Below are 17,212 nucleotides of genomic sequence, written 5' to 3'. Positions count from 1 at the left end.
CCTCAGCAGGAAACTTCAGTCCGTGACGGTGCGTTTCTATAAAAGGAGGCGTGCGGTGGAGCAGACCTCAGCTGCAGCGTCTCACATGCTCTAGCACGTACTCTGGGAAGTGCAGACTGCACACCTGCAGACCGTCCAGTTTGCAAGGCATCCTGGGATACTCGTCCTCCTTCCACTTGTTTTCCTCTGGGTCGAATGTGAGGATGGAGTCACTGTAATGGCCGTTGTAACACAGACCGCCCAGCACCATGATCTGCCTGTCCAGCACCGCCACCCCGTGACCGCTGCGCCCGATGGGCATGGAGGCGAGGATGGTCCACTCGTCAGTCTCTGGGTTGTACACCTCCGTGGACGGGCAGCCCTGCGACTCGAAGGACGCCCGCAGGATCACGCACACGCCTCCGAACACGTACAGCTTCCCGTTGTGAGAGATCATCTTGTGGAAGCAGCGGGCGTAGTTCATTTTAGATTTGTTCTCCCAGCAGCTGGCGTGGGTGCCGGGCAGCAGCGGGCCGCGGCCAGCGCGTGTCCTGTGTGAGTCCGACCCGCCCGCGCTCCCCCCTCCGCCCCCACCTCCTGCTTCCCGGCCCGGATCGAACACGCACACCTGTTTGGAGGTGGAGGAGGAGGTGATGCCGCCCGTGATGTACAGTTTCCCGTTCAGGACGGTTCCCTCGTGGCCGTACTTGTTGACGGGGTACGGGTCCACGAACTCCCAGCGGTCCTCTGTGATGTCGTATCGCTCCGTGGAGTAGAAGGTCTCGTCTCGCGTGCGGCCCGCCACGGCATAAATAAACTTTCCAATGACGCCCACGGCGAACTCTGACCTGCGAACGACAAACAAACAACTCAGAAGAAGGTTGGCGAGGAAATCAGCTCTTCACTATGCAGCCATGACCTCGGGCTTCTCTCACCTGGGCACAGACATGTCCGCCATGCGTAGCCACGAGTTCTGTCGAGGGTCGTAGCGGTACACTTTAGAGGAGGCGTGAAATTCACCGTCGGGCCCCAGCTCCTCTCCGCCCAGCAGGAAGGCGAAGTTGTTGACGATGGCCAGGCAGTCGGGTCGCAGCGGCACCTGAGGTCCCTCCAGCTCCCACCACACCTGAGACACAGGTAACCAGTTAGATCCAAACACTCCATCCTGAACTTTAAAGGAGGATTACAGGCTCAGCGAGGCAACTCGGAGATATTCTCCCCAACAGCCGATGGGACGAGGAGCGCTCAGAAAGGGAGGCAAGATAGACGTGTCAGACAGGAAGCACACAAAAAGGTACAAGCATGTAGCCAATTTTGTACGTAAACGAGCGGCTACCTTTGGACGCTGCAGCAGGAGGATCTTGCTGTTGACCATGCTGTGGCCAATCATTCCCCTGAACACGGCCGTCTGCGGGCGGACGGAGCGGATGCGGTTGGAGCGCGTCTCCACCAGAGGCTGCTGGTTGACATCATGAAAGTAGCTGAGAGCCTGATCGACCTCCTGCCGCAGCTGCCTGGAGTAACGGTAGAACTCCGACGTCTTCACCTGAGTGGAGGAAAGCTGTGAATTATGGGGCTGGCTGTAGGCTTAACGTTGCTACGGTGACCTGCGTCGAGCCAACGGAGTTCAAAAAATGAAGGCGACCGCCCCCATTTACGTCGGTCAGAAAGCAGCGCTCACCTTCTCAAAGATGTTGGCCGGGGTCATGAGACAGAAGCGGATGGACTGCACGATGGTGTCCGTGTGCCTCCAGCGCCGCCGGTCGTGCCGCAGCCACGCCTGCACTGCTTCGTACAGCTCGATTTCTGGGAAGCGACTCAGAGCGTCGCTGTTCAAGTACGCCTGGATCAGACACAGAGGGGCAGAGCAGGTTTGTTGCCACTGCAACTTCCACAAACACTACAGAGACCACAAGAGATCAATCCACAGCAACTAGAGAAAACAGTGCAGATAAGAAAATGCAATACAGCAGAAAACATTAAGGCATCTCTGGAGCATTTTCAACAAAATATTACTCCCAAAACAGAAAATCCATCCCATCAGAGACCTGTGCATGTGCCCGAGTCTCTGCAGGTCTAAACCTACGATTACACGTAAGCTTTAAATTTCTATTCTATCAAATGTCACTGAGCAGCTGCTACATCTCAAAGTAATAATCTTCCTCTCCCGTCTCTTTCTTACACCTCCTCTGCCTCTCAGGGAGAACTTCTTATTCTCCACATACGTCTCTGCACCGTCAGCTCACAGAGAGGCTGTGATCACAGCTGCACACTCTGTGTTTGCTGCTTTGTCTCAGATTAACTAACACTTCATAGGAATGAATTCAGGTTATGTTTCCACCTCCTTATTAAAGCTGGCTACATGACTTTACTGACATCTGCACGAATTAACACATAACAGGAACGAGAAGGTTAAAAAAGGACTTAAACAGGACCGTGGAGGCTTTACTTTGGATTAGTTTGACTTTAACGGTGAGATTTATCCACCATGAAACCGCTAAACTCTCTCGTTGGTATTTACCGACAGCTGCTGCATAAAATGCACTTTATGAGTACTGAGAACAGCAAATGTGCCTTTAATTTGCTCATCGCTTTTTCCTGAACCCCCCGGGAAACATTTCTCTTGCAGTCTGGGCCATTTGTACCTCACTAATGTATTTGCATTTTTCTTTAAAACACACACCAGGAGTCAGACAGCCCAGGACTGTCAATAAAACACGCTCCTATTAAAGGTGTGAGGATGCCTGCAGGAGTGCAAATTAAGAAGAGTAAACACACATTTTCAGATGAGTTTTTTTAAATCAGAAAGAAGTAAAACAGTTTAGTTCCAGAATCTTTCTATAAATAAAGATTATAGTCGATCATTTTATCAGTTTAGAAACGTCTTTCTTTGTCAAACTGACTCTAAACTGTCGCTTTAACAACTTTTCCTCAGACTTCATAACAAAGAAAAGCGCGACATACAAGCACGTTTTGCATTTATAGTTAAAATCTGCGCTCGTTTGATCAAACCTGCAGTCTCTCGAGGCTGAGGTAGGACAGGAAGTCGGGTCGGCTCATGAGTGGGACAAAGTTTTCGAGCAGGAAGTTGTCGAGCTGCTCCTGGACGCCCTCCACGCCCACGCTGAAGTCCTCCAGGAGACGCATGACCTCGGCGCAGTTCTCAAGGCAGATCTTAGCCAGCAGGAAGGAGCAGCAGAACTCCACCGCCTCCGTCAGCTGGACGTACATGGCCGCCTGCGGGGAGAGGAAGACGCGTTCTTAAAGCGACTGCGGATTGAATTTTGAGGCTCACAAGGAGCTCCGTTGAACTGCGTGCGAGTTACCTGCAGGATCTCCTGCACCGTGGGCATGCTGAGCTCCAGCGAGCCGTAGTACATGAAGCGGAGAATGTGGCCGAACCCAGCAGCCGTCAGCCCCTTCATGTGGATCTTGTCCTGGTCCCGCTCCCTCATGTCTGCCGTGAACATGACCCGGAAGTAGTCGCTCTGGGTGGCCAGCAGCGCCTTGTGGGCCTGAAAGTGGGAGGAGCAAACCAAACGGGGTCAAAGGAGGAGAAAGGCCAAACCTAGAGTCATCCTTCAAATGGACCATTGTGTGACATGTGCTGTAGTTGCGTACCTGGAAGTGGTGCTCCTCGATCAATAGCGTGACGTCCAGCAGCAGACGCTCCTCGTACAGCGCCCTGAAGCCCGACGACACGCTCCCATCGTGCACCTGAGACAGGTACACCTCCACATCCGCCCCCGACATAACACACCTGAAGGCGCGAGCGAGCCAGAAGAGAAGCGTGAACGAGGAGAAAGGGATGAACCGTGAGGAAATGACAACCACACGAAAATCAACTGAACACACAGAGAAGAGACGTCTCTCCAAGGACACAAAGGTGCTGAGAAACAGTAAGCGAGGAGCTGGAAGGTCGTTTAAAGGGATGTTAAAAAGCTTTGCACTTCAGCCGCCGCGCACCAACTGCAACACACCAGCTGACGGAGAAGAGAGAAAACCCTTCACACGAGGCACACACAACACAAACACACAGAAACTCACACGTGCTCACCGAGAACGTAAACACACACGCAGCACACTCACCTCTGATTGGCCACGGGCATGTCAGAGGGGGTTGTCCGAGCCAATCAGAGGACAGTGCCCCTTGTGTCCAGCAGATGCTAACAAAGTCCCTTTTCTGAGCGTCAATCACCTGGACGACAAAGCCAACACAATTAAAGCGTGAACGCCTGCAAACTTCCACCAGAAACATGTGATTTACAATCAGAAATCATCCGTATGCTTTTAGTCTCATTTCAGCAGTTTAGTGTTCATATACATGATCAACTCAGTGCGTTTACTCATCATGATACAAAAAATATAAATAAAAGTTGAATGGAGGTAAAATGATGGTGGGATTAAAAGAGGATTCCAGTTTATTACAGCCTGCATTTTGTTTTTTGGGGGGAAATCTTGGAGGTTATCCACCTCAGGAACAGGCTGGCATGGAAATCAGTTGTATTTAGGATTCTGTTGGTTACCTGCTGATTATCCTCCAAGATTTTGCTGTCAGACTCTGATAACTTCATGACAACAATCACGGTACGAGGCCAGCACCTCCAGCTAGCAAGAGCATCACCTTTTAAAGGTCTAGTTGACTAGTGATGCACACCGTGCCCGTTTCTACTTCCTCTGCTCTCAGTTTCACTACATGCGACCTCCTCACAGACCGAACGGGAGAAGAGAAATCCCTCCAAACTGATGCTGCTTTTAGCTACGTCAGCTCTTCTGCTGCTGACGTGCAGCGAAATCATACGATACCCTGATGTAGCTTTTTGGGTCCGAACTTCAGTCTAAATATGAGATTGTGTTCTTTCCCCCTATTTGAAGACACAGATGGTAAAAGCTCAGACTCTGGGGTCAGATATAAAGTTATTGTTTTCAAGAGATGAAACCAAAATAACCCCTGAATTTAAAACCACCCAGACTGTAATAAACTGGAATTTAACAACCAAAATAAAGATCTAATTAAACACCAATACTTAAGAAACAAATGAAAATGAGACGTGGAAGAGATTCAAAATATGGGAAGGACAGAAAACTGAAGGTTACTTTTGTAGGAGATGGAAGCTATGGGTGACAGGAATAACGGCGTGTATGGGAAAGAAACGTGGGAAATAACCCATCGAATCACTATTACTAGCGATTTAAGTTCGGTATTTCAGTTAACTACAAGTATTGTTATTTTTTCATCATCTGTACATGAAGAAGTGGAAATAAATCTGATAGAATAACTTCTATTACTTCTAAAGCATTAAAAATCACTGGTATCATAGCTAAATTTAAGGAGCCAAGACTTTAACCTTTGACCCCTCGCCCTTCCCCCATCACATCCTAAAACTCAGCGGCCGAAATGAGGCAGATGGTCTGGAGGAGGGCAGCGTGGAGATAAAAATGTATATTTATGGTGCAGTTCTGCGTGTTTGACGTACCTTTTGGAGCCCGGGCGAACAATCACAGGCTTCGACGGCTGAGCGCTAAGGGGCCGCTCGCATTTCCTGTGTTTGTGCTTGCCTGGTTCTGACGGGAGACAGAAAAAGATGCTCTCAGAGACAAAGAAGGCTTAGATGAAGAGGATACCCATCAAACAGTCCACGGTGCATTCAGGGCCTTGTAAATCACAGCTCTCGTGCACAGAAGTGCTGTAAAACACACATCCTCTGCAGTTTACATGAATATTTAATTTACTGGCTCTTTGGTAAGAGTTTCACCTGTGACAATTTAAAGGAAAATCCAACGTTAAAGCGACAAGTACTGAACAGATACATTCGTTTGTGTGAGAGGTGTTTCTTCTCAACCTGCTCTCCAAGTCAGGTCCCACGTGTGCGTGCGTGTCCCAGTTTGAGATGTTTTAATTATGAAGATTGAGATTTTTTATTATATTAATGCTTTTGTGAATATGCCAAATGTCTTCCGCCTCTGAGAAATGAGGATCATGCTAAGCTACTCTAGCGGAGCTGGAAATGTGTGTTAAGGCTAAATTGTTAACGAAAGTTGAGGCTTTGTTTAAGCTTGTTTGGGACTATAGCTGATTAGTCCTGTCAGCACTGCTTTCAGGGAAAACGGGATGTAGGCAACAGAAAGCAGCTCGCTGAATCGGTCTAGCCTCGTTTTCATCTCTCTCACCCGGTGGCTGACCTCACCTGGGTCTGCCTCCAGGTGAAAAAGAAAACATCCGCACACTTGTCACCAAAATAAGCCTCCCGCTAACGTGTTAAATCTGCACCAACACGCGGTTTAAATTGCCCTCGGTTTCCGTGTTTACTTCTTCAAACAGCAGCGGGGGGACAGCTTGCTCCGAGCCGCGACTGGAGCGCCAAAACAAAGGCTAACCCTGGCGGATAACGGTCCCCACACTCGGCTGTACTGACGGAACATGGCGGCGTACATTTGTGGAAGATAAAGGAGGAAACCGTCGCAAACTGAGCGGATATTTCGCTCCGTGTTTGGCTAAACTCGCTGTCACGACTCCGAGTTGGAGCTACAGGGGCTCCGACAGCTGCTTAGACCGGCGGAGCCGCTTTAGCTTAGCCTGAATCCAGCCGTCTCACCTCGGCGGTGCGAATCTCCACAACCCCTCTTCGACCAGCCAGCTCTGGCTCCGTCGGACATCAAGTTGCGAGTTCGATTCCGAGATCAAGAAAGCGGGTGGCAGCGTTGCACTGCCATGTTGGCATCAGCGTCCATCTGCCAATCGCACAGACCCCCCACACGGAGCTAAATTAAACGGGTAAAAAGCCACAGCGGACCACAGGCTCTGCGGACGCCATTTTCTGCACCGGCGTCATTTCCCTTTTGGGCGGAACTGAAGGGCGTAGTGCGGCGCTGCATCAAAGATCGTGTATTTACCAAGAGGAATCACTCCAACGAGAAAGAAAAAAATCCCTAAACATAGCCGGTTTGCGATGATGGCTAACTTACTCAAACCACGCACGAAGAGAAAAAAGCACAAAAACACTTAAAAGGATTTTGTCTTTAAAGAGATGCTAAACAGCCCCAAAGTTATTGAAAATAACTACGCTACACACTTTCACATGAATAATGCACTCACATAAATGTACAAATGGTTAGTCCTCAATCATCCAGGTAAAGAATTCCCAGAAAGTTCACTTTGTTCATCTGGACGTCGTGTTTTCACTCATCAGCGTGACTTCTTCGGTGCATCTGCATAAGGACTGAAACTTGGTGTCAGTTTCATCATCGTTAACATACAAATTATGATGACCGTTGATCAATGACCACGAGTACCATTCACGCAGAGTGGGGAATCCACTCTGCGTGAATGGCTTTAATCACAGCGTTTTATCTATCACACAGGAATCTGCACATACATGTGCACCGAATCTGGGCCGTAGACGAGTTCAGAGCGTCCCTACAATAACTATATTAACAGAACTAATATTTAATCGCTTAAATAAGACTTTGTTGTTGGGGCAGAAAGAGCAGATCTAATTTAATGACACAAATCAGTGATGCAGATTTAAAACACACTTTGACTAAAATGGAGAGCAGGAATGAGAGAGAGAGAGAGAGCGAGAGCAAATAGAAACAGGCGTGTCTTATAATAATTTTATAGGAATATATTTTTGTTATTTTCAAATAGTGAAGTTAGCTGGAAAAACAAAAGTTATTTTTCACAGAGTAGTTTTTCATGTACTTCACTGAGGCTTTGTGTGTTTTCCAGTAGGACACTTAAAAATGCCAGCGGACATCCTAAACAGAACATATTGATATGAATGTTATTTTACAGGATATTTCACTCTAAACAAGGCTGAACGGGATGGCTGCCACTGCACAGATGTGACGGACTACAAATCTATTCTCCACTCCTGAAATCTGGGTACATAATTGCTATAGCCTAACTAACGTCTCCCCATATAAGGCTTTATGGCGTTTTTTTTTTTAACTTAACCGAACTACTATAAAATAATAGTAATCCTACTCAGATAGACCAAACAGCCAGAACTACAGAAAGTTAGTCAGATGACGTAACTAAATCGCGACGGACCCGTCACATGGATGAACGTACACTTCTTTCTTAAAAGAGGACTATAAATTTGGGACGCATGTCTGTTTCCTTGATGAGCAGCTGTTAATGAGATACGAACAGCAGCAGTGTGCGGTTATTAAACTGGTTTAAATTTACAGCAGAAACTGAGAGCCGCTCCGGTTGTTGCATCAGCCCTCGAGAAAGGACCCAACTACACTTTTACTTGGGCGGATCGCTTAAGTTTAAAATTATACCTGGAAGTTACCGCTAAAAAAAACCCTTCTTCTAAAGCTGTAATAAAATCTTCCAGGCTTCCAGGCAGTAAAATTTATTTTGTCTGAAAACATTTTAGGCGAAGAGGAGTGCAGGTTTAATCGATAGATCAGGCATTCGGCCGGGCCTCCTTATTCATTCCCTTTTCTTTCAAGATGGCGGGCGACGAGTCAGGCACAACGCTCGGTCAGCCTCACTTGGCCAAACAGGACCTCAGTACTCTGGTAAGTGTATGTATATCGTGCTTACAGCAGTGTGGTTTTACGTTGGCGGCTGTCGGTGGCCCGTTGATTCGGTAAAACGGTCACAGAAGGCCGGGAGAATAGTAACGGATACCGGTGCTGCGCCACCCGGCACATGACGCAAGGGCCCAGGCTGGGCGGAAAGCTCAGACCCGTTGCACTTCCAGCCCGAAATACAGCGTTATTTCAGCCACATTTAACACGATTCACACGTTGAAAGACTTACTTGATATTCATAGTTATCAGCGTTATTGAAGCCTGTTTATCCCGGTTTAATTTTAGTTAGCTCCACGGAGTTAGCTCCATCTTTGCTAGAATCTAGAAAATGGTTCTTAATGTTTAGTTCGGCATAAAAACACATTTATAAGCTTACATCCTTCTTGTTAGTCCAAGCTGTAAAAAGCTGAAGCTTGTAAAGCTTTCATTCTAACTCATTGGATTTACATTGTTATAGCTCATATTCTCACCTTTTATATAAATGGAAATTGGTACCAAAAGATGTGGGTCAAAGATACGACTTTCAGCGTGTTTTCGTGTGTTTATACTAAATAACATTAGTCTTTGTTCAACATAAGTTCTCGTTAGTTGTGACTTACCGAGATGAGAACAAAACACTGCGTGTAGTGCTGCATGTGTCCTACAAGGGAAACAAAACCTTATTGTTTAACTGTGATCAGGGCCTGGTCCATTAAAATAGTCCTGTTTTATGCTCTTCACACATTGTAGTCGCCATCAAACTCTTTTGTTACCAGACACAGTCATCACCTGAAACTTTGCTTCTTTAGACACTCCTACAATAAAATTCCCAGTGATTTCTGTTATAATGTTGGTAAAGTAGAGTACTTGAGGGATTGTTGCTGTTCTGTGTTGCTTTATGAGAACCATCCCGGGTGGTTTTGTTTCCGCCTGTGAGCTGCTCGTTATTCTTTGGGATTAAGCACGCCGCTCGCTCTGATGCAGTGGGTCCTGGCATGACGAGTCATTAATCTGAATTGTTCTCTTTGTCAGGACGTGTCGACCTTGACACCTCTCTCTCCGGAGATCATCAGCAGACAGGCCACCATCAATATCGGTATGGGAGACAGCTGATCGGATTCGATGTCTCTGTAGAGTTTGATAGACGTTTTGACCTCCGCCTTCTTCTCTCTTAGGCACCATCGGTCATGTGGCCCACGGAAAGTCCACAGTAGTGAAAGCTATTTCTGGCGTGCACACCGTCAGGTTCAAGAATGAGCTGGAGAGGAACATCACCATCAAGCTTGGATATGCCAATGCTAAGGTGAGGGAGTGTATTTTCTCAGATGTTTGTGTTATTTTTGGACCTGAGTGTTTGAGATTAAAGAGCAGTGGAAGTTTGTATGTTCAGGATTTACTCTTTCAAACGTGAACTTCCCCGTCTACAGGCGACAAATACAAACACATTTAACTTTATTGTCAATCCAAATTGTTTCCACAGGGAACGGTGCATTTGCATAAAATGTCTGTGATAAGAGAAAGCCTGTAAGAATGCTGATTGTGGGTTCCAGTTTCTCCAGGTTGGGAGTGATTAAAGCCATTTACTCAAAGTCTAACACCATCTTTGAAAGAACTGCTTTGTTTTACTCAGTTAAAATGATGAGATTCTGTATGAAATCGAACTTCTGGCTCATTCAGAGGCCTTTTTGTTGGTTCAGAGTTTAAGGGTTTAAGTTGGAATTGGAGTATAACTTAATATCCCAGGATACCCACAGCGAGAGGTGCATGACCTGCTGAAACAACGGGTATGATGGGGTCCAAATATTGCTGATTAAACTCTGCGGACTGGTAGGATTGAAATCTGCAGACCTCCTTCTACATGTCACGGTTTTCATGCCTTAAAACGAGCTTTTGGTGGGTGAGAAAAGCCCCCGTCACATAGGACTACATTCTGGTCTGCAGTCCTCCAGTAAGTGCTCAAATTTGGTGGTTTATAATGAGGAATACACTTTATTTTCCTTATTGACCACTGGTTGGTGGGGGGTTGCCAGCTGATATCTAGGTCTGTGTGAGTAATGCTTAAACCTGATCAATGATCAGCTCAATCATGGAGTGTTAGTTTGCTTATTTGGAAAACATCTAGGTGTAAATAGTATAAATGCTAAATATGCGTAAACAAATGACACCCTGATGAAATTTTCTGCTTTATAATTTTGCTGATTTTGGTTTCCAAGGGTTTCTCTACATGTTGACACCAGGGGGCGGCGTAGAACATATGGAAGAACTGTTGGTTGTGCTGTTGTTGTTCCTTTTAGCTTTGAGCTTGAGTCACAGAGAAGAAGTCAAAACAAAGATCGTATTTGTAGTCAAGTGAAACTGAGCGCTAAACACAATAAAAACTGCCGACTGCAGCTGCTGTGTGTGCTGAATATCTCAAACGTAGTTCTGCCCCCTCCTGAATGAACGCTGGTTTACAGATGCTGATGAAGAGTTCACGTTTTTGCTTCTCTTCCACACGTCGTAGGTCTACAAGCTGGATGATCCCAGCTGTCCCCGGCCAGAGTGCTACAGGTCATGTGGCAGCAGCACTCCAGACGAGTTTCCCACAGACATCACTGGCACCAAGGGCAACTTCAAACTGGTCAGGTAAGACCTGAACAGGCAAAGCATTTTATCATTAATGCAGAGGCTGAACCTCTGAATCCTCAAACAAAAAAACAACTTTTTGATGGTGAACTAAATGTTTTCGGGATCTTTTCTGTTCTGGAGAAGAAATTGAATGTTTGAGCACAATAGAAATAAAGTAAATGAGGGAAAATGAAGGTGACTGTTGGCTGTCTTCTTCCTCACAGACATGTGTCGTTCGTGGACTGTCCCGGTCACGACATTTTGATGGCAACTATGTTGAACGGAGCAGCCGTTATGGACGCAGCTCTCCTGCTGATTGGTGGGTCTCTGAAAACTTTGATTAAGCTGAGGTGTTATGAAAGAGTGTTTCGTCTTTATTGCACTGTCACATTTCCCCTTAATTGGCTTTGTAGTGGCGCTAATCAGGTAACTTATCCCTGTTCAGATAAAGAGGAGGTGGATATAACAGACCATGCTTTTACCAGGATTAATGACATTAGAAAGTCAGCATCGTGCTCATCTCTGACTCCAAACATTAAAATTGTCTCGTTGTGTTTTTGTGTCCTCTTCAACTGCCAGCTGGGAATGAGTCGTGTCCCCAGCCCCAGACATCAGAGCATCTGGCCGCCATTGAAATCATGAAGCTGAAGCACATCCTCATCCTGCAGAACAAGATTGACCTGGTGAAGGAGAGCCAGGCTAAAGAGCAGTATGAGCAGATCCTGGCCTTCGTGCAGGGTGAGTCAGCCCTTTAAAGATTTTGTAGCCCATTTCTAGAATTTCAGGTGTGACGGTTTAGCAGTTTTACTCAACTTAGCCTTCGTATTTTACCACCGTTGTTTCCCAGACTTTAACTTCTGGAAAGGAAATGTCACTTAAAGCACCAGGAAACACTGCAACCTTTAATATAACATGCATGCATGTGTGGTTTTTATGATAGAATAATTAAAAAGTTAAAATGATACAACCTTGCACTCAGAATACGACCCACTGGAGCTTTAAACACTTTATTTAAGCAGGGTTTACAGAATTTACACTGTCCAAACCCTGCGTTAGTTCTGTTGTACATATATGTCAAAGATATATATTTTTTTAAGTTAAGTTTCACTTCCATTTAAGGTTTGAAAGAGCAAATGAAGGATTTATTTATTTTTTGTATGTGTTTGAGGGTTTTCTTTCCGTTGCTGCTCGTTGCCCCTTTTGAAACTCCCATGCCACGCAGCGCTCTGCAGCAAAAACACAATTAGATGAACTCTGAAGTGAAAATGCTTTTAATGTTCCTCCTGCAGGCACAGTGGCCGAGGGCGCTCCCATCATTCCCATCTCAGCCCAGCTGAAGTACAACATCGAGGTGGTTTGTGAGTACATCGTCAAAATGATCCCCGTGCCCGTCAGAGATTTCACATCCGAGCCCAGACTCATTGGTAAGACGAGTAAAAACACAAACATTGATTCTTTTATGTAAGTGTTTCGAGTTTTGTTTTAATGTTCTGTGTTTTGTGTTTCAGTCATTCGATCCTTTGATGTGAACAAACCCGGCTGTGAGGTCGACGACCTGAAAGGAGGTGTGGCCGGAGGAAGTATCCTTAAGGGTGTACTCAAGGTAAGAGTGTATTTATCAGTACATTATTGGTGATTTGAAGCAGTGTGAAGTCACAAACGCCTTACTCTGCTCTGCCTTTCTCTGCGTGTCCAGGTGGGTCAGGAGATCGAGGTGCGGCCAGGTATTGTGTCCAAAGACCAGGAGGGAAAGCTGATGTGCAAACCCATCTTCTCAAAGATCGTCTCTCTGTTCGCCGAGCACAACGATCTGCAGTACGCTGCTCCCGGAGGCCTCATCGGTAAGAGGCACTCTGTGCTCTCGTGTTACCTGACTGCACTGTAAATGCAGTTTTATGCTGTAAAGAGAGAAGCTGGTGATCATAGTGAGAGATGCATGTTTCAGACAATCAAAAGATTACATATGTGAGAAAACAGCGAAAGAGTCGAGTTTAATCTCTGGCTTCTTTTTACTTGACAGGAATGCTGGTGTAGGCTATAGGTGGTAGGTTGGGTTTGTTTTCATTGGGGGTTTTTTGGTAGGCAGATATGTAGGTTGAGGTTTTTTCTTTTTGTTGTATTTTAATTGGTTGGTTTTTAGATGGTACTGGCAGAGTTTGTGGTGGTTGGTTTGTTTTAATTGGTTGGTTAGGAGGTAGGCTTGTTGATTGGATGGTTGTTTTTATTGGTTTGGTAAAGGTTAGGTTGTAGAGCAGGGCGATATGACCATAAATATTCATCACGATATACATTTGAAATTTTGCGATGACGATATAACTGACGATATAATTGACACGAGACAAAATACTTTACAACTCCACAACTTTATTAGTGGGAAAAAAACCATCAGTGTATTTTCACTTAAACAAGCAGCTGTTTTATCTGCATTAAAGTTATATAAAACTGTAACAGTGCAAATTCTTTGCTGACAGTTTAGCCAAAAGGCATTTCCAGTGGAAATTGGCCGACATATCCTCAGCATAACCATGTAGAATATCCACAAAACTTAAAAAGAGCTTATACACACAATACGGTAATATTATGGTGAAGCACAGTACGTATCACTCCGCGAGGCTCCGCCTACGACAGCCGTAACAACCCATCAAGCGGTGCGGCTTCGTAGCTCAGCAAAGTCGTACTGAAACATGTGACAGATTTTCGAGCGCCGTGCACATAAAATCGTTTCGAGGTCAGTAACACAACCAGAGTTCATACATAAGGCACACGGGATTATAAGGAGCTCTGTCGACTTTCAGAAAAATCAAATGATTGATTTTAAGTGCGCCGTATTTTCCAAACAACACGGTAATAACAACGGCCCGCTAGCATGCTCTACCAAAAATAGTGCTTTGTTGTGTATCTGAGGGACGAAAGCTAAACCGGCTCCACATCACTGAAGTTGCAGCATTTTTACAAACCAGTTCTGGTTCATCTGTTTCATTCAACGATCTGCTTTCGCTCTTCTCATTCTGCGTCGCCGCCATGTGCGTATGTAAACAAAGGCACTGCGCACGCGAATTTTACCCATATTCTATCGCGATATTTCATTTTCTTATGAACATTACACCGGTATCACCGTGAACGGTATGATATGGCCCGGCCCTACTAGGTTGTTTTGGTTGGTTGTAAATTGCTTGGTTTTCTTTTGGGTTTGGAGGGTTAGAGTTGGGTTGAGTTTTAGTCGGTTGGTTATTAGAGGTAGTATTAGTTGGGTTTGGGTTGTCTTGGTTGGTGGGTAGATGGGTTGATTTCCTATCTTTGGTGTTGGTTAGTTAGGTCTGTTTATTTTATTAAACCTCTTAAAAATGGTAAATGGCCTGTATTTATATAGCGCTTTACTAGTCCCTAAGGACCCCAAAACGCTTTACATATCCAGTCATCCACCCATTCACACACACATTCACACACTGGTGATGGCAAGCTACATTGTAGCCACAGCCACCCTGGGGCGCACTGACAGAGGCGAGGCTGCCGGACACTGGCGCCACCGGGCCCTCTGACCACCACCAGTAGGCAACGGGTGAAGTGTCTTGCCCAAGGACACAACGACCGAGACTGTCCAAGCCGGGGCTCGAACCGGCAACCTTCCGATTACTAGGCGAACTCCCAACTCTTGAGCCACAATCGCCCCGTAAAAAGACTGCAGTACTGCAAATACAGATTATTAAAAACACACAACAGCTTTTATAAATAAAAGCCAGAGTACACACACATGCAAGCTGCAATACTACAAGATACAAGATAACAAATATAAAAAACTGAATTTAAGAAACGGCGGTCCTGCATCTGTTCTTACTACCAGAGGGTCAAAGGAGCCTCCTGCTGATAAACCCTCTCGAGCTGTTTTGGGTTGTAACGGAGATTTCAGAGCCAAACTGTCCTGTTTGGCTTCCTGGTGTCACCGGCTGTGATGCTGCGCCAAAAGATGGCCGCAACAAAAACTGCTGTATTTTTTTTAAAAGAAATGTTTCCTCAGGAAGTAGAGTTACATCTGTTCTTTACTGTAAACAGCCTTGGTGCTGCATCACCAGTCCAGGTGAACACCCAGGTATTTGTAGCTCCTCACCGCCTTCACTTACTCTCCCTGCATGGAAACGGTGTTAAGCTTTGACCTGGTCCTCCCAAAACTTACCACCATCCCCTTCATCATGTTTGTGAGTTGGTCACTACAGCACCAAGCCAAATGGTGGAGAAGTCATGAGTAAACTATGTGTTTTGTGCAGGTGTGGGTACTAAGATCGACCCGACGCTGTGCCGAGCAGATCGTATGGTCGGTCAGGTGCTAGGCGCCGTCGGAGCGCTCCCGGAGATCTTCACTGAGCTCGAGATCTCCTATTTCCTGCTCAGGAGGCTGCTTGGAGTCCGCACAGAGGGAGACAAGAAGGCTGCTAAGGTGAGCAATGCCTTGCGGGAAAGGGAGGAAAGATGTGTGAGCTTCTCAGACTTTGGTATTAACAGCCTGACTGTCTTCCTGACCTGCAGGTTCAGAAACTGTCCAAGAACGAGGTGCTGATGGTAAACATCGGCTCGCTGTCGACAGGCGGCCGTGTCAGTGCGGTCAAAGCTGATCTGGCCAAAATCGTGCTGACTAACCCGGTGTGCACAGAGGTTGGAGAGAAGATCGCTCTGAGCAGACGTGTGGAGAAACACTGGCGGTAAGAGTGAGGGCGGAGATGTGTGTGGTGTTTGCACAGATGTTTGTGGCTGCAGTGTCAGAACACGCCTCCTGATGTGTAACTCTCTCTGTCTTCCTTGCAGTCTGATTGGTTGGGGACAAATCAGGAGAGGCGTGACCATCACACCCACAGTGGACGACGACTGAGACTAGCAAACGCATGGCCATCACACTCTTCTCTTCTTTTTTGTTTTTTTTATTTTTTATTTTTATTTGTTCCCCACACGGAGGAGGGAGGGGAAGTGAACACGGACATATCGGCGGTTTGAAGACGCTTCCTCGCTCTGCTCCTCTTCCTCTGCAGCGACATGCAAAAGTCGTGCTCTGAACTTCTGCTTCCTGCTGGAGATGAAGGAGGACCCAGGAAGGGAGGAGGCGCTTCAGACTGTCGTAACAAAACTCCAGAAACCAGTTTGGAGATGATCTGTACTAACCTCAGATTACAGGTGGAATAAAATCAATTTGGAAGGAACCAGGTCGTCTTTGAGCATCATTCTTGCTGTTACAGGGAAACTCAGAGATGAAATTACTTAGTGGATAAGTTTTAATTTTGTCCAAATTGTAATTTAAAAAAATGCTTTTTTTTTTTTTTCTTTTTAAAGATTTTTGATTGTCCCCCTTTTCTTTGTTTTATGTGATAATAAAATTAAAAACTTTGTGTCGTCCCAGAGAGCTTACAAATTTAAAAAAACAACAACAAACTATTAAAAGTAGACACTGGTCCATTCATTGTGTGAATGGCTGTTAGAGGTCCGAATTAAATTTAAAAATAAAACGTCATTTTGCCCTTTGAAATTGCCGTCAGGGGTTGAAAATACCCCCGAGGTCAAAAAGCGTTGAAAAACGTGTGGGAGTAAGTTTAAAAGCCATACAAACTATGCAGAATTAAATATGAACAGTTTCTTAATGCTTTGAACCATTAATCGCACTGATGAATTGCGGGGATTTGTTCAACTGTATAGAAATCCTAAAATCTTAATCATTGTCAAGCGAGTTCTGAACGGTTCGACCTCCCGCCTCAGTGCAGATGCTACAGATCGTTAGAATTGCTTAAATTACCCTTTAAAACCTAACAGTAGTATATTCCATACAATGATGAATTACTTTTAAATAATTAGGAGGCGATGTGCAATGCCGTATTGAGGCAATGCATCATGGGACGCTCAGACCTCGCCTAAGAATCTTTACGTTTTAAAGATTTTTTTTTTTTTGTTTAAGGTTAGCAGTAGTTCAGTGATACTTTTCTGCACACGTCGTGTTGCAGATCAAAAAAAATCTGTTTATGGTTAATTCGGCTTTAATAATTCTTCTAAACGACAACTTTTTTTTTTAATGTGACCACATAGCAAAAGATGGATATCAGCATATACGAATATATTAACATAC

The 17,212-nt window shown here is 45.6% G+C and overlaps 2 protein-coding genes across 3 annotated transcripts; one reads left to right on the top strand and one right to left on the bottom strand.

The window, feature by feature from the left end:
* Positions 1-7: 7 nt before the first annotated feature.
* Positions 8-6,811, bottom strand: klhl15 (kelch-like family member 15). Of its 2 annotated transcripts, none has more exons than XM_085468946.1 (9): positions 6,576-6,811; positions 5,457-5,544; positions 3,601-3,739; positions 3,306-3,494; positions 2,992-3,216; positions 1,661-1,822; positions 1,316-1,525; positions 915-1,105; positions 8-827 (listed from the first exon to the last, which is right to left on the bottom strand). In XM_085468946.1, the coding sequence occupies exons 1-9, from the start codon at positions 6,634-6,636 to the stop codon at positions 68-70; spliced, it is 2,025 nt and encodes a 674-aa protein (XP_085325072.1). In that variant the 5' UTR covers positions 6,637-6,811; the 3' UTR covers positions 8-67. The 2 variants fall into 2 exon arrangements, with proteins under 2 accessions (XP_085325072.1, XP_085325073.1); XM_085468947.1 differs by lacking the exon at positions 6,576-6,811 and adding an exon at positions 4,069-4,177 and having other exon boundaries at positions 5,457-5,521.
* A 1,587-nt stretch (positions 6,812-8,398) lies between these two features.
* Positions 8,399-16,484, top strand: eif2s3 (eukaryotic translation initiation factor 2, subunit 3 gamma). Its single transcript, XM_085468971.1, has 12 exons — positions 8,399-8,511; positions 9,538-9,601; positions 9,681-9,808; positions 11,009-11,130; positions 11,337-11,431; positions 11,692-11,850; positions 12,402-12,536; positions 12,621-12,715; positions 12,809-12,953; positions 15,375-15,544; positions 15,634-15,806; positions 15,910-16,484. The coding sequence occupies exons 1-12, from the start codon at positions 8,443-8,445 to the stop codon at positions 15,971-15,973; spliced, it is 1,419 nt and encodes a 472-aa protein (XP_085325097.1). The 5' UTR covers positions 8,399-8,442; the 3' UTR covers positions 15,974-16,484.
* The last annotated feature ends 728 nt before the right edge of the window (positions 16,485-17,212 follow it).

The sequence above is a fragment of the Copadichromis virginalis genome, linkage group LG9 (genome assembly GCF_057382275.1).
Source record: "Copadichromis virginalis isolate Kocher_CV1m ecotype Utaka linkage group LG9, C_Virginalis_male_GT1.1, whole genome shotgun sequence".
NCBI lineage: Eukaryota > Metazoa > Chordata > Actinopteri > Cichliformes > Cichlidae > Copadichromis > Copadichromis virginalis.
The sequence above is the reverse complement of the archived record's forward strand: the minus strand, read 5'-3'. Positions and strand labels throughout refer to the sequence as shown.